The following is a 21,472-nucleotide window of genomic DNA, read 5'->3' on the forward strand; positions in this document are numbered from 1 at the left end:
CATGGGCTGAAATGAAGATCAAGAAGACAACACCCTTGCCATTTTGGCAAGGCGTGTTCCCAGGGTGTTGGCTTTGCCAATGCCAGTGGGTTCAGCTGACAGTAATTAAAGAATGCCCATGTGCCTTCCCAGTAGGCCCTCTTACATCTCTCTCGTTTTTTCATTTTTAAATGTAGCTTGTGGATATCTAGTTGGAGCCTTCAGACTTGAGATCGAGGGAGCTTGCTGATAACTGAAAAAAAGCAGGATAGGATTATTAGTACACAAAGGAATCCAATTAGGCGGTGGTTTTTTTTTTTTTTTTTTTTTAACATATTCCATGGATTAAATTTTTTAAAATAATTCTTTTTGCCAGTTTTGCTGATGATGTAATTCATCATGACTATTATGAATGGCTTGCACATGTTTGTGTAGCCGCACTAAGTCTATACTGATATTATTATGATGCCATATTTCCTGTAGGTGCATCTTGATTTTTTTAAAATAATATATTTTATTGACTTTTTCAGAGAGGAAGAGAGGGATAGTGAGCTAGAAACATCGATGAGAGAGAAACATCGACCAGCTGCCTCCTGCACACCCCCTACTGGGGATGTGCCCGCAACCAATGTACATGTCCTTGACCAGAATTGAACCTGAGACCTTTCAGTCCACAGACCAACGCTCTATCCACTGAGCCAAACCGGTTTTGGCGGTGCATCTTGATTTTATTCCAATCCCATAGAGAACTGTTATAGGAGGCTGAAGTCACACAAATATATGTAAAAGCAGCATGGCATTGCAGCTGCTGTCTAATCTTGATACTTTCTAATTGATTATCTAGTCCTGTCGCTACAGCTTCCAAAGCATTTAGCTTTGTTTCTAGCCTTTTGTCTATATCTTCTTGATCATGAAATGTAGTTGAAGTGTTCTGAGCCAATTCATTGACAAACTGCATTCTGGATGTTTGATTCCAGGCAAGGGCATGTACATTGGTTGCGGGCACATCCCCGGTAGGGGGTGTGCAAGAGGCAGCTGGTCGATGTTTCTCTCTCATCAACGTTTCTAAGCTCTCTATCTCTCTCCCTCTCTGTAAAAAAATCAATAAAATATATTTTTTAAAAAAAGAAAAAAGGTGATTATAATAATGATTCACATGTTAGAAGCTTCCAGATGTGTTAGAGGGAGAAATTATTCAATTCATCAGTTGCTTACTTTATAGCACTTACTTATGGTAAGGTTTTGTGGATTAACTAGTTTGCAAATTTAGTGAATTAATCTGGGACAAACTCATTGGAGCTGATGGCCTAGATTTCTGCTTTCTAGTCCCTAGCAGAGCCAAGCATAGAGGTGGAGGGGAGGCAGAATAGTTGGGGTTCTGAAGTCCCTCGTCTCTTCAGAGTCGCTTTTTTACCCTTACCTTTCTCCTCTAGTTGCTCCATTTCATTCTGGTGTCACCCTTCAGCCATCCTTAAAAAGGCCCCTGCTGCAATTTAACCTGGTTAATCTACTCTCCCTATTCCCTCTACTCAGGTGTAAGGGTAGAGGAGGATCTATTGTATTAAGATTTCTTTTTAAAAGACTCTTTTCTGTATTCTTCACACCCTTTTATGCATTGAGAGTTTATTATCTCTGTGTTTGTCAAAACAAGAGTGAACGTTTGAGTAAGTGTCTGGGTGTGTATTTGGGCTAGTGAAAGAGCCAGTGATAATAACCTTCTTAATAGATACTGGTAAACCCGATACAGAAAATCTTTTATAAGAGGCTTAAGTAATTTTACAACAGATTTTCTGTTCAGAAGGCTTGAGTATTTGGTTTCTTACACCTATTGGGCTGGCCATTCTGGTAGCTTCAGGTGCTTTTTGGTTGTAGAAGTAGAATGGGAAGTTAAGGAGGGTTTGAAGTTAGAGGTCCCCTACTCCTCAACTGTTGAGCAATGAAATAGTCTAATTGATGATGGCTATAACAGAATCTACCATGTGATTCAAAGCTATTAGTGGTATTAAAAAAGATAAATGCAGGCATTACAATTTAGGAATTTATTTGAGCAAAAATCAGTTTGAATTGGGCAGCACTAAACCAGATGTGGTTAGGAGCACTCAGTTAATAGGAGCTGGGGAAAAACATATAGAGGAAAGGTAGAAGCAAGATAAAGACATTATTGACTGGCTGTAGCTTAAATCCTAGTTGGCTTAGATTTAGGTTTAATGGCTTCCTTGTTTAATTAATATAACAGTTCCCCCCTTTGGTTGTCATGTCATACATGAGAGTTTGAAATCTTGGTATTAGCACACTCTTAGTCACCATCAGCGTTAAATTGCTCTTGTTTCATTGTGAAGCTCAGGTTATGGTGTCATCTATGGAGGAATTGCTTTTGCTGTTTATTCTATTGCTCATCTTGTTTCTGTTTCTGGGTAGTGCGGAGAACCTGGTATGGTCTCTTTTAATAAGGTTAAAGGGCATTCTTTCTTAGGTGTCATTTCCAGAATACCTATTTTCCAGGTTCTAGCTGTGGAAGGTTTGATCATCTGTTGGAAGTTCACGGAAAACTTCCTTTACCTGGTAGAAAACATTTTGGCATAATACATTAAATCTACAGTATTGAGTCATTTCAGAATTTATGAGTACAGGAAAAATGTATGGTTTTATCATCAAAGGCATAGTTCTTCTTGTTACTATTTTATAAGGCATTAATTTATGCTTTTCTATAAGTGTCTAATTGCCACCAAAACCAATGGTAGAACTTTTGACCAGGGCAGTCCAGTTAATTCTATTAATTTAATTAGCTTTATTTAGTCCATTGGAATTTACAAGGTGACTGAGGACAGTAAGGGCAATGGTAATGATGTTGTCAGTAGTGCTGTATTTAATAATTTGTCCAATGAAATGAGTTCTCCTGTGTGTGTGTTATCTCTGTGTGTGTCAAAAGGAGAGATTTCTCTGGGAGTACTCCATAAAGGAAATATACATATTTTGTAAAAGTTTCTTAGCCACTGTTTTGGTATCAGCCTTTCTGTATGGGAAGGCTTTAATTCATCCTGAGGACATACAAGCAATTACTAGAAAATAGTAATAACTCATTCTGGGAGGCAGTAGAATGAAATCCATGGTAAGTTCAAATGGCCTTGTAAGTCACCGGAGGGGATGCTCTGTTAATACCTTAGTAACCTTTCCAGGGTTATGGGCTTAACAAATGAGACATTGATCGCAAACCAAATTTGTGACCTTGGATCAGTGATCCCACCAATACTTTTTCATGGTTTGGATCATTTTATTTGTGCCATGATGAGTTGCTGAATGTAGAGCTTTTAGTAATGGCATTTTTAAGTACAGTGGAAGAATCAGGTGGCTGTCTGGGCCCGCAGTGAGTCCTTGTTTAATATTAAATTTGCATCTTTGTTGCTCTCAACATTGTTATCTAGCTTGGGTGCCTGATTTTGTCTTTTTTTTTAAAAGTATACTTTTATTGATTTCAGAGAGGAAGGGAGGGGAGAGCCTGGGAGGGACGGATGGAGGTTGGCTCCAGGGCATGTCCGGTCTATCTTGCCCAGTTCCTATCTTGCCCAGTCCTGCCTTGCTGACTACCTAATTAATTTCCTTTCAATGTGCATGAATCCATGCACCGGGCCACTAGTTATAAATAATTTGGTTAGAATCAATCAAGGAAGTTTATTCAAGTTGCATATTGGGACACTTTAGTTCTGATTTATGTTGCATCTGCTAGAGCATTTCCCTGAACTCAGGTTCTATTTTTCTAGTAATAGCTTCAGTTTTAATAATTGCAATTCACTTAGGCAGTAGAATAGCAGAGAGCAGTTCATTTACTTAGAGCCCATTCTTTTTTTCTTTTTTTTCAATATATTTTTTATTGACCTCAGAGAGGTAGGGAGAGGAAGAGAGAAACACCAATGATAAGAGAGAACATTGGTTGGCTACCTCCTGCATGCCCCTGATTGGGGACGGAGCCCAGAATCCTGGGCATGTGCCCCTGACTAGAATCAAACTTGGGATCCTTCATTCTGTAGGCTGACACTATCCATTGAGCCAAACCAGCTATGGCGGCGCCCATTCTTGATAGCAGTTCCACTAGGAATTCCCTCTATTTTTGTAACATACTAAAGTCATGGACTACCACAAAGGCATATCTGCTGTCATTATAAAATGTTTTTGGATTTTCCATTGGATAGCTAACAAGCTAAAGTGAGGGCATGTAGTTCTGCTAGTTGAGCAGACTTAAACTGAGGAAGGATTCCCCTTTCCCATAGTTCATATTGAGTTGTTAACAGCATGTTGTGCTTGATATTTCCCTTCTGCAATTATAGCATAGGACACAATGGATGAGAAAGGTATTAAATCTGTGTGTTTTGCAGGACAATACAAGGGCTTAATAACCATGACACCATGTCTACATAGTTATGGTGAATTGTGCCATTGTCAGGCAAGGGTAGCAGGGTTGAGCAAATTGCAGTGCTTAAGATGGAGTTTAGAAGGTGAAAGGAGAAGGATCTGATAAGATGTTAGCTTGTTTGCTAAAAAATGTTGAGTTTGATTGGAGCTTGAAGACTCTCAATAGCATGAGGTACTTGTAAGTATAAGTCATATCCTGATACTCATTCAACTGAGGCTTCTATCATTTGAGCTGCCTTGGCTACTGCTTTTAAACATTTGTATATGTTCTAATTACTGGCCGGAGTTTGTTATAAAGCTATTTTTAATTGGCTAAAGGCTTGCTCGTGAATTTCTTCCTAGAGTCTGGGGTCTGGGATTGAGTTCCTTGCAAGCTCATACAGAGGAGTTTCGATCAGAGAAAAATTTGTAACCCAAGATCTGTAATATTCTTCAAGTCCAAGGAAACTCATTTATTGTCATTTTGATGTAGGTCTAAGGAAGTTTTGGGTAATGTTTATTCTTTCAAGTGAGAGGGAAATGCCTTCTGCCATCAAATCATGTCCTAGGTAGTGAACCTTTTTTGAGAATTGGAGTTTTCCTTGAGGCCTTATGGCCTTTATAAACTAATTGCTGTAATAGTTAAATTGAATCTATTTCTGAATCCTCCCTAGTAGAGGAACATAAAAAATAAGTCATCTACATATTGAATGAGTGAAGATTTCTTAGGAAACTGTAAAGTTGCCATGTCTTGATGTAAAACCTTCGAAAATAGGATGTGGCTTCAGTGTACACTGTGGTATTATAGTACAGGTATGCTGTTATTTTTTCTAAGTGAAGGTAAGTAAATACTGATTCTCCTATCAATTGGGATACTAAGGAAAGAACAGAGCAAAGATCCACTTTTTGAGAATATAGGTACATTAGATAACAAGGTATTGGAATTTGAAACTATCTTGGTATCACAGTTTTATTTACAGCAGCAAATCCCCAGTTTCATCCATTTGGATTTTTAATGAGTAAGATCTGAGTAGTGCGTGGAATTTTAAGTCCTTGCTTAATTAAATTTTCTACAATTGGTAAAATCCCTGAGATAGCTTCTGGTTTTAGTGGATATTGAGGGCATTTAGGCAGGGGTTTGGAATGATATATTTGGAATTTTGTGGGTTCGGAGCTTTTAATTTTGTCTTTCTCAGTTTAAGTATTCAGGCACTTCTGGGAGATTGGGGTTTTCAAATTTTCTCAATTTCATCAATTCCTGTTGCAGAGGAGCAGAGCGGTTCAGGTTCAGGAGAGTTAGGAATTTCTGAGACATTTCTTCTCCTGAGTTAAATTTTATATGACTTCTCGGTTTAGAAAGCAGATCTTCTTCAAACAGGTTTATTGAGGAAGTGTCACATAGAAGGAAAGCATGACTTCCAAAAATGGCCCTAGTGTCATCTGGACTGGTTTAGACCCATTACATTTGGTTAGAAATTCCCACTACAAAAACATTCTCTTTACTCTTAGGGATTTGCTGTTTATGAAAGTAGATTAAGTGGCATTGGTATCCACCAGTACTATACCGATTCTTCATTAATTTTTATATTAGTTTCCCCTTGTTCGTTTAGAGCTATCATGAGGAGCAACTTTCCAATGGATCCCTTGAAGCCCCATCAATGATTATTATTATTATAGAAATCAAATCTTTTAAGACTTCTTTTATGGAAGAACGTCTGGCAGAGGTGGATGTCTATTAAAGGACGGGTTCTGTAAGGCCAATCCCTGGTTGTTTACAAAAAAGGCAGAGATTTCAGGGCACAGTGTTCCTGAGTGGAGGACTTCTAGATTCTGGCTTGGAATGTATATGTGAAGGTCCTTTCCGTCCTTAGTGCTGTTGTAACTGTGGGGCCATGTTTATTGGCTTTAAAATTTTACCTTGCTCTACAAGTTTTTCTCAAAATGCTCAGCTAATTCAGTAAGAGGGGCAGTTTTCCAGTCCAGCTTATGTCTCTTTACGAGGCTACTTAGTTCAGACTGAAGCTTGCTAATGAATATGGAAGTCAGGGTTTTTTCTGTGCTTGGGTTTAATGAAGAAAGCCCAAAAGGTTTCCAGTCTTGTATTATAGTCTAAGATTGGTTCACCCTTTCTTTTTGTTTGCAAGATTGGATGATAGACCAATCAGTCTTTTAAATAAATACCTCATCGGTACTTTCAGGAAGGTCTTGTGCTATCAAGAAAGTGAAAAGGTTCTAACTTTTCCACATCCTCAGACTCATAGGTGTGGAGTGGTGCCTTGTAGTTTTGATATGCATTTCTTCAATAACTAATGATATTGAGCTTCTTTTAAAATATTTTTTATTGATTTGTTTTAAAGAGAGAGGGGAGAGACAGAGAGAGGGAGACACACACACACACACACACACACACACACACACACACACAGAGAGAGAGAGAGAGAGAGAGAGAGAGAGAGAGAGAGAGAGAGAGAGATATCTGCTGTTTCACTCATTTATGCATTTACTAATTGATTCTGGTATGTGCCCTGCCTAGGGATTGAGCTCACAACCTTGGCATATGGATATGATGCTCAAATCAACTACCTTGGCCAGGACTTGAGCATCTTTTCATGTGCTTATTGGCCATTGTATATCGTCTTTAGAGAAGAGTTTGTTCAAACCTTTTGCCCATTTCTTAATTGGGTTATTTTAAAAATTAAGTTCTTTATTATACAATAGATACAAGTTTTTTATCCAATATATGAATTGCATGTTTTCTTTTTTGTGGATTGTCGTTTCACTTTCTTGATAGTGTACTTTGAAACAAAAATTAAAAAAAAAAATTTTTTTTAGACAATTTTTTCCCTGTGAGTTGTCTTGACAGATAGTCTGTTTTTATTCAGGTACCTCAACATAAGGAATTGGAAAATTGAATCGAGGTAAAAGTGTTATGTGGAATTAATTGGTATCATAGTCCAGACTATTTTCTATGAATATTTATTTTGAACCCCTTATCAAAGTGACTTTTTTTTCATAGACTTTTTGGAAAAATGGTTTGAAACTGTTTGTTTGCTTTTTGACTTTGCAGAGAGCAATATAAACCTTCCAAAGACATTCAGAACTCTCCATTTGCTTATTCATGTAGGTCAGTAAAAGCAAATCTTGATTATGCCACAAAATGAATATGTATTTTTAGTGTTTGCATGGATATTGACTTTATGATATTGAACAAGTTATTTCACTTTTTCCTTAATCTGAAAAATGGTTTTAATAACATTTTTAAATTTTTTATTTCCATTCCTCATCTCCCCCCCCCCCCCAATAAAATCAGTCCTGTGGAGATAATGCAGAAAAATTCCAAAGGAAAGTAAAAGTCCATCCTTTCCCACTAAGTCTCACGCCTGATAATAACTGCCTTAAGCTGTTTTTTCTTCTTTTCTTTTTGAATTTTTAGATAATTCCTAAACGTAAAAATACCACATCTTTTTCTATATTTTAATTTTTCTTTCAATTCTAAACAGTGTCTGTTGCTTGACTTTTCAGTAAATATGAAATTTAGGTCATCATGTTTTCCACTTTGTTTCTAATTCTGCTGTTTCTTTTTTTGTTTGTTTTGTTCCTATTCCAGTGTTGATTATTCTAACTTTTTGCAGTAAATTTCTGTTTCTTGGCCTATCAGTCTCAGACAATACATCTTCAGTTCCAAGCATTTAACACTCATCTATTTCTCTTTGTTTTTCCTAGCTCCACACTTCCTTTTCTTCCAGCCTTAATTTTCTATTTTATTGTTAAGATTTATATTATTTGGTTTATAACTCTCTTTTTTGTGCTTCTAAAGAAGTTTCTAGAATTTAAGTACTAATAACTAGCCTTTGTTATATAACTATTAACTACTGTTAGAACCAAGTAGTGTGGAGCTGTAGAGGAAATTCTGTTTACTAAGCCTGTGCTGCTCTTGCCAGTATTGCTGAATTGATTGGGTGTTGTTCCATGTACCAGGCAATGCCCTGGTTGCAGGCTCAATTCCCAGTAGGTGGTGTGCTAGAGGCAGCTGATCCATAGTGCACTTTCACATCAATGTTTCCTCTCCCTTCCTCTCTCTCTCGAAATCAAGAAATTATTCTTTAAAAATAAAATAAACCTCTGCCACTTAAAGGAGAAATATAACAAAGTCCTGCTTGAGTGAAGAGAGCTCATGGACATCATTTTTTAAATTTGGTATTACAGTGTGTTCTCATCTTAGGTATTCTGGAGTTCTGAACTTTTCTTTTCTAATTTGGGCATTTTCTTTCTAGTTTGTTAATACAGCTGTCATTCTGGGATTACTTTACATTACACTCCTGGGTTATGGCTATTTTTGGATTCCTTTTTTTTTATTAAATTTTTATTTTAGAGGAATACAGGATGGGGCAAAAGTAGGTTTGCAGTTGTGAGTACATGAAACAGAGTTTATTCTTGTATTATTATTTATTAATCATTGTATTATTTTCCATACAAACAACTGTAAGTCTACTTTTGCTGCACCCTATATAATCATAAGTAGTTGTTTTTGGAAGGATATGCTGGTGATAAGCTTTGTAAGTTTTGAATATTTGAAAATGGCTTGCCTTTGTTTCTGATTGAAATTTTAGATATAGAATTTTAAGTTGGTAATACAACTTTTCTCTCTGAACTTTTAAAGTTTTGCTCTAGGAATTTAAAGCACCCTCAAGGTTGCTAATCTGGTGATTATCCTTTTGTAGTAAGTAACCTTCTTTACAGTCTTTATGGTGATATCTTTATCTTTGGTCTGTTAAATGTGTTCAGTAATAGGCTGTTTTCATTCCTTCTGGCAGGAACCTTTTCAGTTTTAACACTTTAGGTTTGGGGAATTATCTTTGATCATTTCTTTCTTCCTTTTTTGTTTTCTCTAAGACTCTTGATGGATGAATGTTGAACTTCCTAGATTGAAGTTTCATTTGTTTATTACACTCTGTAAGAGTTCCTCTTTTACTTTGCCTTTGAACTTTTCTGTAGAACTTATTTCAGTAATTGTATTTTTAATATATAAGATGTCTATCCTTGCTCCCTCCTGCCTTCCTTCTTCCCTCCCTCCCTTTCTGAGTATCATGTATATTGTGTTTGTTCAGACCCTTCTACTAACAACATAATATAGTCACAGTTATTCCATGTCCTGTTTTTTGTTATCCACTCTTAAGTTTAGACATTTTGGTAGATGTTCAGTGGTTTTAATTTGCATTCCCATAATCCCCTAATAAGTTATATAAAACCCCTTTTAATATACTTACTGGCCATTTAGATGTCTTTTGTGATGTGACTTGCCAAGTTTTTTTTTGCCCATTTTTATATTGGGCCTTCTGTCTTTTTCATACTTATTTGTAAGAGTTTCATTATATACCCTAAGATACCAGCTCTTACAGATTATATTTTGCAGATAACCAGCTCTGTAAGTCTATTCAGAGTTCTGCTTGACTTCTCAACTTAGCCACCACCACCCTTTTCCATTGGCAAATATTTCCAGGGGAAAAGAGGCGTCCAATGTTCTGTGCTTCCTTTCTTCCCACAGTCTTGGCTTCTCAGGTCCTTGCTGCCTTTGTAGTGCTTTATGCCTTCAAACATATGTGTTTAATACTATGTTCAACTTTTAGGTTTTAATAGACGAAGTAAAAGTCGGTCATTGGGGGACATGAAAGATATCCAATTCCTCCCGCATTGCAGTTTTTCAAGGAGCTTCTTGACTGTTAGGTTCTCCACATAATTTTAGAGTCATCTTTTGAAGTTATGTAGATAAACATGCACAACTTTTCGGGGCTTTTTTAGGAAATGCATTGAAGAAAATTAACATTTTGCTACTAAGTTTTCTTAATTATGAACATTGTAATCTCCATTTACCAGTATTTAGATCTTTTACAGTGTCTCAAAGTTTTATAGTTTTCTTCAGCTAAACTATTGCAGATATTTTGTTAGATTTATTTCTAGGTACCCTATACTTGTATCTAATCATAAATGGTACCTTTTTATAATTATATTTTCTGTCTTGTTGGTAAATAGAAGTAAAATTTGACTTTGTATAACAATCTTGCTATACTCCTAATTGTGATGAATTATCTGTAGAACTCTTTTGGATTTCCTGTGCAGACCAACCTATCTGTGAATAATAACCTCTTTGTTTCCTTTCCAATTCTTATGCTTTGTTTTTTTCTTTCTTTCTTTCTTTTTCTTGTCTTAATGTGCTGGCTAGGATCTCCAGTACAATGTTGAATAGAAGCGGTGATGGGGGCATCCTGATCTTGTTCCTGATTTTAGAGGAAATACTTTCAAAGTTTCACAGTTAAGTATAATGCTTGCTGAGGTTTATTGTAGATAATCTTTTCAGGTTAAGGCTGTTCCTTTCTATTACTAGTTTGCTAACTTAAAAAAAAAAGGATGTTGAATTTTATCAAAAGCCTTTCTGCATCTTTTAAGAGGATCATGTTTTTATTCTGTAACCTGTTAATGTTTTTCTTCTGTAATCTGTTAACATGTTGAACTACATTGGTTGATTTTCTAATATTTAAGTCAACCTTGTGTTTCAAGTATAAAGTCAACCCGATCTTTCTGTCTCTCTCTTTCTTTGTGTGTGTATGTGTGTGTGTGACTCAATTTGAAAACAGTTAGTTCAGGATTTTTGTCTCTAATAATGTGTAATATTGACTTATAATTTAAAAATATATATTCTTTTTCCTTCCGGAAGAGTTGATGTATGATTAGAATGATCTGTTTCTCAAATGTTTCATAGAACTCCCTTGTAAAATTGGTACTGGTTTTTTCTTTGTGGGGCACTTTCTTAACTACTATTGTAATTGCTTTGTAGGGTTGTTCGTATTTTCAATTTCAAACCTGTTTTGATAGGTACACTTTTGTAGAAATTGTCCATTTCATCCATGTTCTTCAATTTATGGCATTAATTTGTTAATCTCTAATTTTGTGTTACCTGTTTTTAATGTCCCTTTTATCTTTTTTAAAAAGCTTTCTTTTCCTTGATCAGTGTTAAGAGCTAAAAGTTTGCCAATTTGTAAGATTTCAGAGTTGATTTTTTTTGTCTTATATGCTCTTAAATGTTTACTTTCCGATTTCATTAATTTCTGCCCATTTCTTTCTTTATACTTCCTTTGGGTTTATTTCTATTATTTTTCTGATTGTTTATATTTTTAATTTTAACATAGGCAGTTAAGACCAGGAATTTCTATGTATTGCATTCCTTGTTCACACAAGTTTTGATGTGGAGTGTTTTCATTTGTGAATATTTTTATATTTTCTCCTGTGGATTCTTTAATTGATCCTTATTTAGAAGTTTTGGTTTCAAATATAGAGTCATTTTGGTCAGCTCTGGTCTTACTCTTCTTTCTGGCTTCATGGTGCACATATGTATAAATAAATATGACCCAAAGGTGGGTTACCTCTGAGTTCAGAATTGACTGAAAATCACCAAGTAGGTGGATTTATGAGGCAGCAAATGGCTAAAAGTATAAACTAGGGTTTGTTAAATAAATAGATGGTAAAATCTGAAGCAGGAACTGCCTGCTACCCTCTTTTTACACCCAAGAACAAGTCAATAGGGAGTGGCGTGAAGGAATTCTTTTGGATTTAAATTTAAATTTAAATTTATTTTTATTGTTTTTAGAGAGAAGGGAGAGGGATAGAGAGATAGACACATTTGTGATCACTCATTTCCTTGCTCTTCAAAGGTATTTTCCTCATTCGATACTCAGCTAGCTTAGAAATTCAGTTGGGGTCCCTCAGCCTGGCCTTTCACAATCTGGGAACCCTCAAGGGATGTCTGACTGATGGTTTGGGCCTGCTCCCCCTGGAGCCGAGGTGGAAGAGGCTCCCGCCACTGCTGCTATGCTCACCAGCTGTAAGTCCAGCTTCTGGCTGAGCGGCGCTCCTGCGTTGAGCGTCTGTCCCCTGGTGGTCAGTGCGTGTCATAGTGACCAGTTGTTCCACCATTAGGTTGATTTGCATATTAGCCTTTTATCATATAGGATTTTAAATAGGGTTTTTATGTTCTTGGCTATTGGCTTATGTTTCTTTTTTCTTTCCTTTTAGAATATGGTTTCTAGTTTTAGGGTTTCTGAACTACAAGTGTTACTAGGCTTTGCTGGACGGAATAAAAGTGGACGCAAGCATGACCTCCTGATGAGGGCGTTGCATTTATTGAAGAGTGGCTGCAGCCCTGCGGTTCAAATAAAAATTCGAGAATTGTATAGACGCCGATACCCACGGACTCTTGAAGGACTCTCTGATTTATCCACAATCAAATCATCAGTTTTCAGTTTGGATGGTAGCCCATCACCTGTAGAACCTGACTTGGCTGTGGCTGGAATCCACACGTTGCCTTCCACTTCAATTACACCTCACTCACCGTCCTCCCCTGTTGGTTCTGTGTTGCTTCAAGATACTAAGCCCACGTTTGAGATGCAGCAGCCATCTCCCCCAATTCCTCCAGTCCATCCTGATGTGCAGTTAAAAAACTTGCCCTTTTATGATGTTCTTGATATTCTCATCAAGCCCACGAGTTTAGGTAAGTGTTAGACAAATCCATTTCTTCTAGATAAAAAATAAAGCAAGAGACCTGATTTGCTGTTAAAAAATAAAATTGAGGCATTAATGCTAAATGTTTAAATGTACAGATAAAAAATATTGGCAACCATGACTGAAACCTAACAGAAAATTGTTGATTTCAACATTCTCATTCTTTTGGCTTAAAATTCAAATTGCCTTTATATGTATATGTTTGGGAACAGACACAAATCTTCTTGCCTGTGATATTCTGTGTTTTAATTCTTTTGTTATTTTTGCAAAGAGATTTAGTTTTTGTTTAACATAGCTTTTAAACTGCTTTCCTAAGAAATAAACTTTTTATATTTAACTAGAGGCCCAGTGCACAAATTTGTGCAAGGTGTGGTCCCTCGGCCTGGCCTGCAGGATCGGGCCGAAACCGGCTCTCAGACATCCCCTGAGAGGTCCCAGATTGTGAAAGGATGCAGGCAAGGCTGAGGGACCCCATTGGTACACGATCAGGGCCCAGGAGGGACACAGGAGGTTGGCCAGCCAGGGAGGGACTGCAGGAGGGCTCCAGGGCATGTCTGGCCCATCTCGCTCAGTCCTGATCCACCAGACCCCAGCAGCAAGCTAACCTACCAGTCAGAGCACCTGCCCCCTGGTGATCAGTGCACATCATAGTGAGCAGTTGAGCAGCCTTAGCATATCATTAGCATATTACACCTTGATTGGCTGAACCTCCCACTGGTCAACTGGACACTTAGCATATTAGGATTTTATTATATAAGATTTTTTCCCCCTGAAATGGCAAAAGGAGTTTGACACATTTCTGCTTTTTGTTTAATATTCATCAATTGCTCAGGAAATATAATAAATTTTATGATACTACTTAAAGTTGATACAGGTATCTAACAAATTTGTATCTGGGTTGATGACTTCTATGTTGGAATAGCATAATTTCTTACTGCTTAATGAAATTATATGCAGAGGTATTTGGATTTATTGATGAAATAAACTGGGAAATGGTATTTTATAGTTAACATGGGAGATTACTTTCTTTTCCATCCCGTGAAGACCCTTTTTGTTTCCAGTTACTTGAAAACTCATATATATCAGTGTGCTCTTTTCCTTTGTGTAGGATTATACTGCAGCACATCTTGGTTGTGCCAGAAGGAAATTTTGAGGGGCAGAGCTGGTTAATGGAGTCAATATGGCCTGTTTGGTTGGTAGGCCAAGGTGGCTATGCTTTTCCAGGCCCTATTTCCTTGCTTTGCTTTCATTTTACAATATTGAGCCAGGCAGGTAGAGTAATGCATTTTTATCCTGCCATTATATTCATTCTGCAATAAGGATTCTGTACTTGTTCCCAATTTTATTATTTGTACAGAGTCCTATGAGTAGAATTATTATACCTAAGATAAGAACATTTTAGACTCTTGATAACATACTGCTGAATTAGTTTCTAGAAGAGCTATGCTAGTTTAAGTTACACAAAGTGAGGAATGTCCGTCATTGAATTTTATTTCCTGCCTTTATTAGTTATTAAAAACAAACCTTTGTATTTTGATGGATAAAAACTTGTGTCTTCTTTAGATTGTTTTATTTCTAAAATTAGTAATAGGGGCAAACATTTCAAATATGTATTACCCAGTGCCTTTTAAAAAAAATATATATTTTATTGATTTTTTACAGAGAGGAAGTGAGAGGGATAGAGAGCTAGAAACATCGATGAGAGAGAAACATCCACCAGCTGCCTCCTGCCCACCCCCACCAGAGATGTGTCCGCAACCAAGGTATAATACATGCCCTTGACTGGAATCAAACCTGGGACCTTCCAGTCCGCAGGCTGATGCTTTAACCACTGAGCCAAACCGGTTCCAGCTTGTTTTTTTCTTTTTTTACAGCTTCATTTATCTAGTTAAAATGTTTCCATAATTTTATTTCTCCCTTTGTCATGGTTTTTTGGTTTATACCATGCTACCAATGCACAATATCATGGCTCATACATATGTTTCTTTCTCAGCAATTATTGCAAGAAAGCAACTATTTCTTTATATGTATTTTGAGAAAAATTTAGACTTGTGATATATGTTTAGGTGACCCTACCTCATGGAACTCCTCAGGAATATGGACAAGGTGAGGACTGAGAAAATAAAAGAGCCTGTGGGGTCATGGTTACAGAGACATGGTTGATTGCCCAGAAAAAAAGACTGAGACAGAGAAGATGCAGTAGTGTTTCTTCTCTGCTTATTGGTATCCCTGGTGCACCAAGGGGTGAACTCTGGGGAGGCTTCTTGCTTTTTTTCAGAAATAGAAATATTCTTACTTTTCTGTGTTCTTCATACTGTTTCTCTTTAAATAACTTCAGTAAGTTTAAAGAAAAGTAGTAGGATTTTTATAAGTTTACTAAAATAAAACTTTTGTATTTCATTTGGCTTAGATAAAATACTGCCAGATGTATTTTGAAAGTGGCTTAGAAAAACTAGTGTTAGAATGTAACACTAGTTACATGCTTAGAATGTAAGGGGGGAAAATATATATATATATATATATATATATATATATATATATATATATATATAAAATCTCAGAATTTATAAAATAACTTCTTACCTCTGAGTTAAAACTTATCTATATAGTTTTTAGGAGTTCTGTCTATCATTGTTTTTATAAGCAATATAAACTAATTCTTGTTTTAAAACATGGCTTAAACATTTTGTTATTCTGCCTTCTTCCCTAAAGAGGAAAAAATTTTTTTAATGTATTTAGTCTTATTATGTCTGATTGATGAAACACTCAATGAAATCCTAAGAAATGTTCTTTTTGAAAAATATGTTTAATTGATTTCAGAAAGAGGAAAGGAGAGGAAGAGAGAGATAGAAGCATCAATAATGAGAGAGAATTACCAATCGGCTGCCTCTTGCACACCCTCTACCTAATCATGTGCCCTGACCGGAATGGTCTACCACTGAGCTATTCCAGCTGGACTAAGAAGTCTTTTAGACTTTGAGGTAGAAAGTTTAAAAATCAGCATAGTACCATGTAGTCTGCCAAATAAAAGTGGAAAATTTTAATGTTTTCCAATAATGACCTTTAGTTGAAAATTTTTTATTTCATATGTCTAAGGCAATGTAACATGGTGTGGTTTTATGATGTTGGAAATACTTTTAAAAACAAAAATCTTTGGGAAAACTTATTTATTTGGATACTGCTATGCAGAAACCTATTTAAATTTGGGAACTGAGAATTAAAAATCTTCAAGATTCAAAAGAAATATCAAATCCAAATTTTAAAGCATATATTTTTGACAACTACAAGCCAGTTTGTGTGTTTTTTATTTTACATACAGTTGATTAGAAGATTTTTAAACTGTCAACATATTGTTAAGTAGGAATTGACAACATGGGAGAGACTGGAAGAGCCCTGGTAGAAGAAACAGATACAAGAGGTTAAAAGTATCATTTCAGAACCTCTTGTGGCATTGAAAGAATTGCTGTTACAGCATGGCATACAGATTGATGCTAAAAAATACCAATGATGACAGTATATTCTATTTAAGAAGATACCTTATTATATAGTTTGCAGTTTGGAATCAGTTTTATTCAAAATGATTAAAATTAAAATATTTTAGCATTTGAAATGGCAGACTGGATTCTATAAAAGCTGAGTGGACACAATACTAAATCAGGTTCTAATATTAACTAAATATTAACTTTTTTCTTCCCTCCCCAGTTCAAAGCAGTATTCAACGATTTCAAGAGAAGTTTTTTATTTTTGCTCTGACTCCTCAACAAGTTAGAGAGATATGCATATCCAGGTAAGAAGAATGTTTGGAATATATTTCTCCATGAACATTGGTGTATTAATCTGCTAAGGCTGCTGTAACAAAGAACCACATCCTGGGTGGCTTAAACAGCAGAAATTTATTTTTTAACATTGTACAATAGGAGGCTTGAAGTCTAAGATTCAGTGTTTATAGATTTGCTTTCTCCTGAGTCCTTTGGCTTTTGGATGGCTGCCTTCTTGCTGTGTGTACTCATGGCCTTTCCTCTGTGCACCTGTGCATCTCTGGTGTCTCTTTCTCTTTTTATGTGGACTTTAGTCATATTGGATTAAAACGCCAATCTTGTGACTTCATTTAACCTTACTTACCTTTTTAAAATTCTCATCTCCATATATGTCACATTAAGGGTTAGAGATTAAATATGATATGAGATAATACAGTTCATTTCATACCAAATAAACTACTACTTTTTAAGTAAGTGTGGTGTATTACCTTGACTAAGGTTACCCAAATATTTAATAAATATTCTGTACTAGAAAAATATTTAAACTTGGAGTAAAACACCAGACTATCTTCTGAATTATTTTTTGTCACATTTGGCAATAATGTTTCTAATGAAAAATTTGTTTCAAATATAGCAACATAAAAAAGATTTTGTGATAGTCCAAAGACAGGATGATCATATATTGTATCATCCAAACTTAGGCATTTTTAGAGTCAAAGTAGACATTATTAGTTATTTTTATGAGATAAGAACATCAACTGGTACTGTTCTGATTATAGTACAAAGATTAGTCCAAAAAGTCCAAATAACTAGGGGATTCAGAAAAAAATAGAGAAAATTTAGAGGAGGAAATTGCCAAAGAAGTAAATGAATGTAGCTTGATGTAATCCATCTTCATCAGGGGTAAGGAATTGAGTCAGTGTAAATTGGAAGTACTTTCAATCTTGAGGATAGTAATAAATCAGCTAACAAACAAATAGAACAAGTAAAATATAATTCATATCCAAAACCATATCATTAACCTTAAGTTTTATTTGTTGTGTAGGGGTAATCCCTTGCTTGAGATTAGCATTTACTAAGTGTTTTATTGGGTGCAAAATACTGTATTATATGATACTAGTGGCCTGGTACACAAAATTCATGCACGGAGGTTGGGGGGGGGGGGTCCCTCAGCTCAGCCTGCACCCTCTCCAATTGGGGACATCCCACTTGCAATCTGGGACCGCTGGCTCCTAACCACTCACCTGCCTGCCTGCCCGATTGCCCCTAAGGGCCTCTGCCTGCCTTTCTGGTAGCCCCTAACCCCTCTGCCTGCCTGATCAACCCTAAATGCTTCTGCCTGATTGCCCCTACCTGCCCTCCTCTGCAGGCCTGATCTTGCCCCCAATTGCCCTCCCCTTCCGGCCATTTTGGTTCTGATTGGTCAGTTTCTATGACAGTCATCGTCTCTGGGCATATCTCTGAGCCTGATCAGAGAGGTGTTGCTGACCAGCAGTCCCCCAAGGAGGCCCAGGGAGAAACAGAGGCACGGCTGCTGGCGAAGCCCAGAGAGAAAGAGAGGCAATGCTGATCAACAGCTGCCACAGAGTCTGTAGATCAGACCTCGCCTCTCTCTTCGGGCCTCTATCTGGGCCTCATCCGTAGCCCCCTTGGCAGTCAGTGCTGGGTCACTGCATCTGCACTGGCAGCAGTTAGCTGGGTCACCACAGCAACCCAGCACTGACTGCAGGACTGACTTCTGGTGTTCAGTTGAGCCTTCAGTTGGTCATTACAGACCCTGGGTTTATATATTATGATAACTCCTTTCTACAAGTTGTTTTCCACAAGTCTTGTTAGTGAACCAGTTTATATTCATAAAATCATCATTGGCATTGTGAGGTGTCATATGAAAAGAGCCAATTCAGTAAGGACAAGTGAGAGCTGACTTATAGGAGGCAGAGATTACTTTTAACCTTGGGAAAGCTTCACTAGAGTGTTGGGTGGGCCTTTGAAGGAAGATTATTTAGAGTAAGTAGATTTCAAGATACATTTTAAAATAAAATTTTAAAGTTTGAACTATGAATATATTCATTAATTAAGAAATGAATGATTAAAATTTAAATAATTAATTTTAATTTACAGGTTTAATTATGTTCTAGAGATGGGTGATGGTGATGGTGATGGTTGATACTCAATCACTGTGCCATGCTGGCCGAGCACCACCAAACATTTAAAAAAATTTTTTTTTTTTATTGATTTCAGAGAGGAAAGGAGAGGAATAGAGAGAAAAGGAGAGGGATAGAGAAAAACATCAATGAGAGAGAAACGTCTATCAGCTGCCTCCTGCACACACCCTACTGGGTATGTGCCTGCAACCAAGGTACATGCCCCTGACCAGAATTGAACCTGGGACCCTTGAGTCCGAAAGCCGACACTCTGTCCACTGCGTCAAACTGGTTAGGGCTCAAAAACATTTTTTAAATTAATAATAAAAGTAAGTCTATTTACAATTCTCCTTCCAAAGAAAAAATAAAACTCACATACACTTGTACATAAAAACCCCAACCTTATCAGAGTCATCTAATAAAAACTCTCCTTCCGAAGTGGAAGTAAAAGCTTGGTACCCATTACCGTGCTTTAGTAATTATCAGAATTTTGATAGTCTGTACCAAATATGGCCTCCCCTCCACATTTTTCCTGAAATATTTTAAAGCAAATAACAGGCATCATATAATTTCACCCAAAAATACTTCAAAATGCTTCTCTGATTAATTTTTAACACAATCATAATTAAATAACAATTCATGATTCCTTAATATAAAATAATTCTAGCCCATATATTGCATCATACTCCTAAATTATTGTTACTTTGAAGTAATTATAGATTTACAGAAAAGTTGTAAAAAGTGCAGATATACTTTCACCTAGTTTCCCTTAACATTTTGCATAACCGTACTTTAATTACCAAAACCAAGAAATTAATACAATACTGTTAACTAAATTACAGACTTTATTCAGATTTTACCAGTTTTTCTACTATTGAATTTCTATTCCTGGATACAATCCAAGATCCCAATTTATATTTAATGTGTCATTTTAATCTCTTTCAGTTTGACAGTTTCTTAGTTTTGCCTTGTCTTTTATAACTGTTGATACATTTTTAAAAATATATTTTATTAAATTTTTACAGAGAGAAAGAGAGAGGGATAGAGAGTTAGAAACATCGATGAGAGAGAAACATTGGTCAGCTGCCTCCTGCACAATCCCTACTGGGTATGTGCCTGCAACCAAGGTACATGCCCTTAACCAGAATTAAACCTGGGACCCTTGAGTTTGCAGGCCAAAGCTCTATCCACTGAGCCAAACCAGTCAGGGCAAACTGTTGATATTTTTGAAGAGTTCTACTTAGGTATCTGTGGAATGTCCCTCAATTTGGGTTTACATGAAGTTTTGTCATGATTAGATTGAGATCAGGCATTTTTGGCAAGAATGCCCAAGGTATATTTCCTTCTCCGTGTATCATATCAGGGGCTGCATAATATTGCTGCATCTTATTTTTGGCAGTGTTAATCTTGGTCACTTGGATAAAGATTTGCTTACCAGATTTTTGCACTGTGAAGTTGCTGTTTTCCCTTTGTTATTAAAAAATATCTTGGGAGCCCTAGCCTAGTGGTCAACAAACTCATTAGTCAACAGAGCCAAATATCAACAGTACAACAATTAAAATTTATTTTGAGAGCCAAATTTTTTAAATTTAAACTTCTTGTAATGCTACTTCTTCAAAAATAGACTCGCCCAGGCCGTGGTATTTTGTGGAAGAGCCACACTCAAGGGGCCAAGGAGCCGCATGTGGCTCTTGAGCTGCAGTTTGTCAACCATGACCCTAGCAAGGTCCCAGGTTTGATTCTGGTCAAGGGCACATGCCTGGGTTGCAGGCTCTATCCCCAGTAAGGGATGTGCAGGAGGCAGCCAATCAATGATTCTCTTTCATTGATGTTTCTATCTCTCCTTCTCCCTTTCTCTCTGAAATAAATAAATAAATAGAAGATATAAAAAGTTTCTTAGGAGGAGGAGATACTTTGAGAGTAGACACATATTGTTTCTCTTCAGATGTTAGCTCACCAATTTAAGCATTCACTTGTGGTTATTGCCTTTAGCAGTTACTTAATGATAAACTCTGTTTCAATGGTGTAACTTTCTGTTGTCTCTATTCTCTTCCACATTGGAGTTATTCTTTTTTATGGAAGGGCAGGTCCTTTTCCTTTATTTATTTATTTATTTATTTATTTATATCTATGCGTCCATGTGGGCTCTTGGATACTTTGAGGGTTGTAATTCAGTGTTATAAGTAATTTATGTTGTTGCTCAAACTGTTCTACTTTTGGCCATTAGACATTCTTTTAGGCTGGTTAACCCATTTTCTTTCTATTTTCCACAGGGATTTTTTGCCAGGTGGTAGGAGAGATTATACAGTCCAAGTTCAGCTGAGGCAAGTTTGAAATTTTCTTTTACTTTAATAATGTTTGCTAACTATGTCATGATTTTGAAAATACATAAGCATGTTTGAGTATACTATTTAAGAATAATGTATTTTTTCTTCTTTAATGCAGACTTTGCTTGGCAGAGACAAGCTGCCCTCAAGAAGATAACTATCCCAATAGTCTTTGTATAAAAGTAAATGGAAAACTTTTTCCTTTGCCTGTAAGTTGCTTTTAATTCACTGGGAGGTCCGGTAGAGTAGGTAAAGACTAATTATGAATAAATAAATTATTGATTGGATAATGGGTATATGGGAGTTCATTATATTTTTTCTTTCT

The 21,472-nt window shown here is 36.4% G+C and overlaps 1 protein-coding gene across 13 annotated transcripts in view; it reads left to right on the forward strand.

Moving 5' to 3' along the window:
* The window catches only part of PIAS2 (protein inhibitor of activated STAT 2), a 49,062-nt gene that overhangs the window by 2,850 nt on the left and 24,740 nt on the right, over positions 1–21,472 (forward strand). For 7 of the 13 annotated variants that reach the window (XM_084888219.1, XM_084888216.1, XM_084888220.1 and 4 more), the window contains exons 2-5: positions 12,433–12,907; positions 16,621–16,705; positions 21,094–21,144; positions 21,266–21,356. In XM_084888219.1, coding sequence (XP_084744345.1) covers positions 12,436–12,907; positions 16,621–16,705; positions 21,094–21,144; positions 21,266–21,356 — 699 coding nt within the window. In that variant the 5' untranslated portion in view covers positions 12,433–12,435. Of the gene's footprint in view, positions 1–10,585; positions 10,675–12,432; positions 12,908–16,620; positions 16,706–21,093; positions 21,145–21,265; positions 21,357–21,472 lie in introns of all 13 variants that reach the window. The other 6 variants (XM_084888215.1, XM_084888217.1, XM_084888211.1 and 3 more) reach the window with 1 other exon arrangement.

Source organism: Pipistrellus hanaki (assembly GCF_964339955.1).
Source record: "Pipistrellus hanaki genome assembly, chromosome: 6".
Classification (NCBI taxonomy): Eukaryota; Metazoa; Chordata; class Mammalia; order Chiroptera; family Vespertilionidae; genus Pipistrellus; species Pipistrellus hanaki.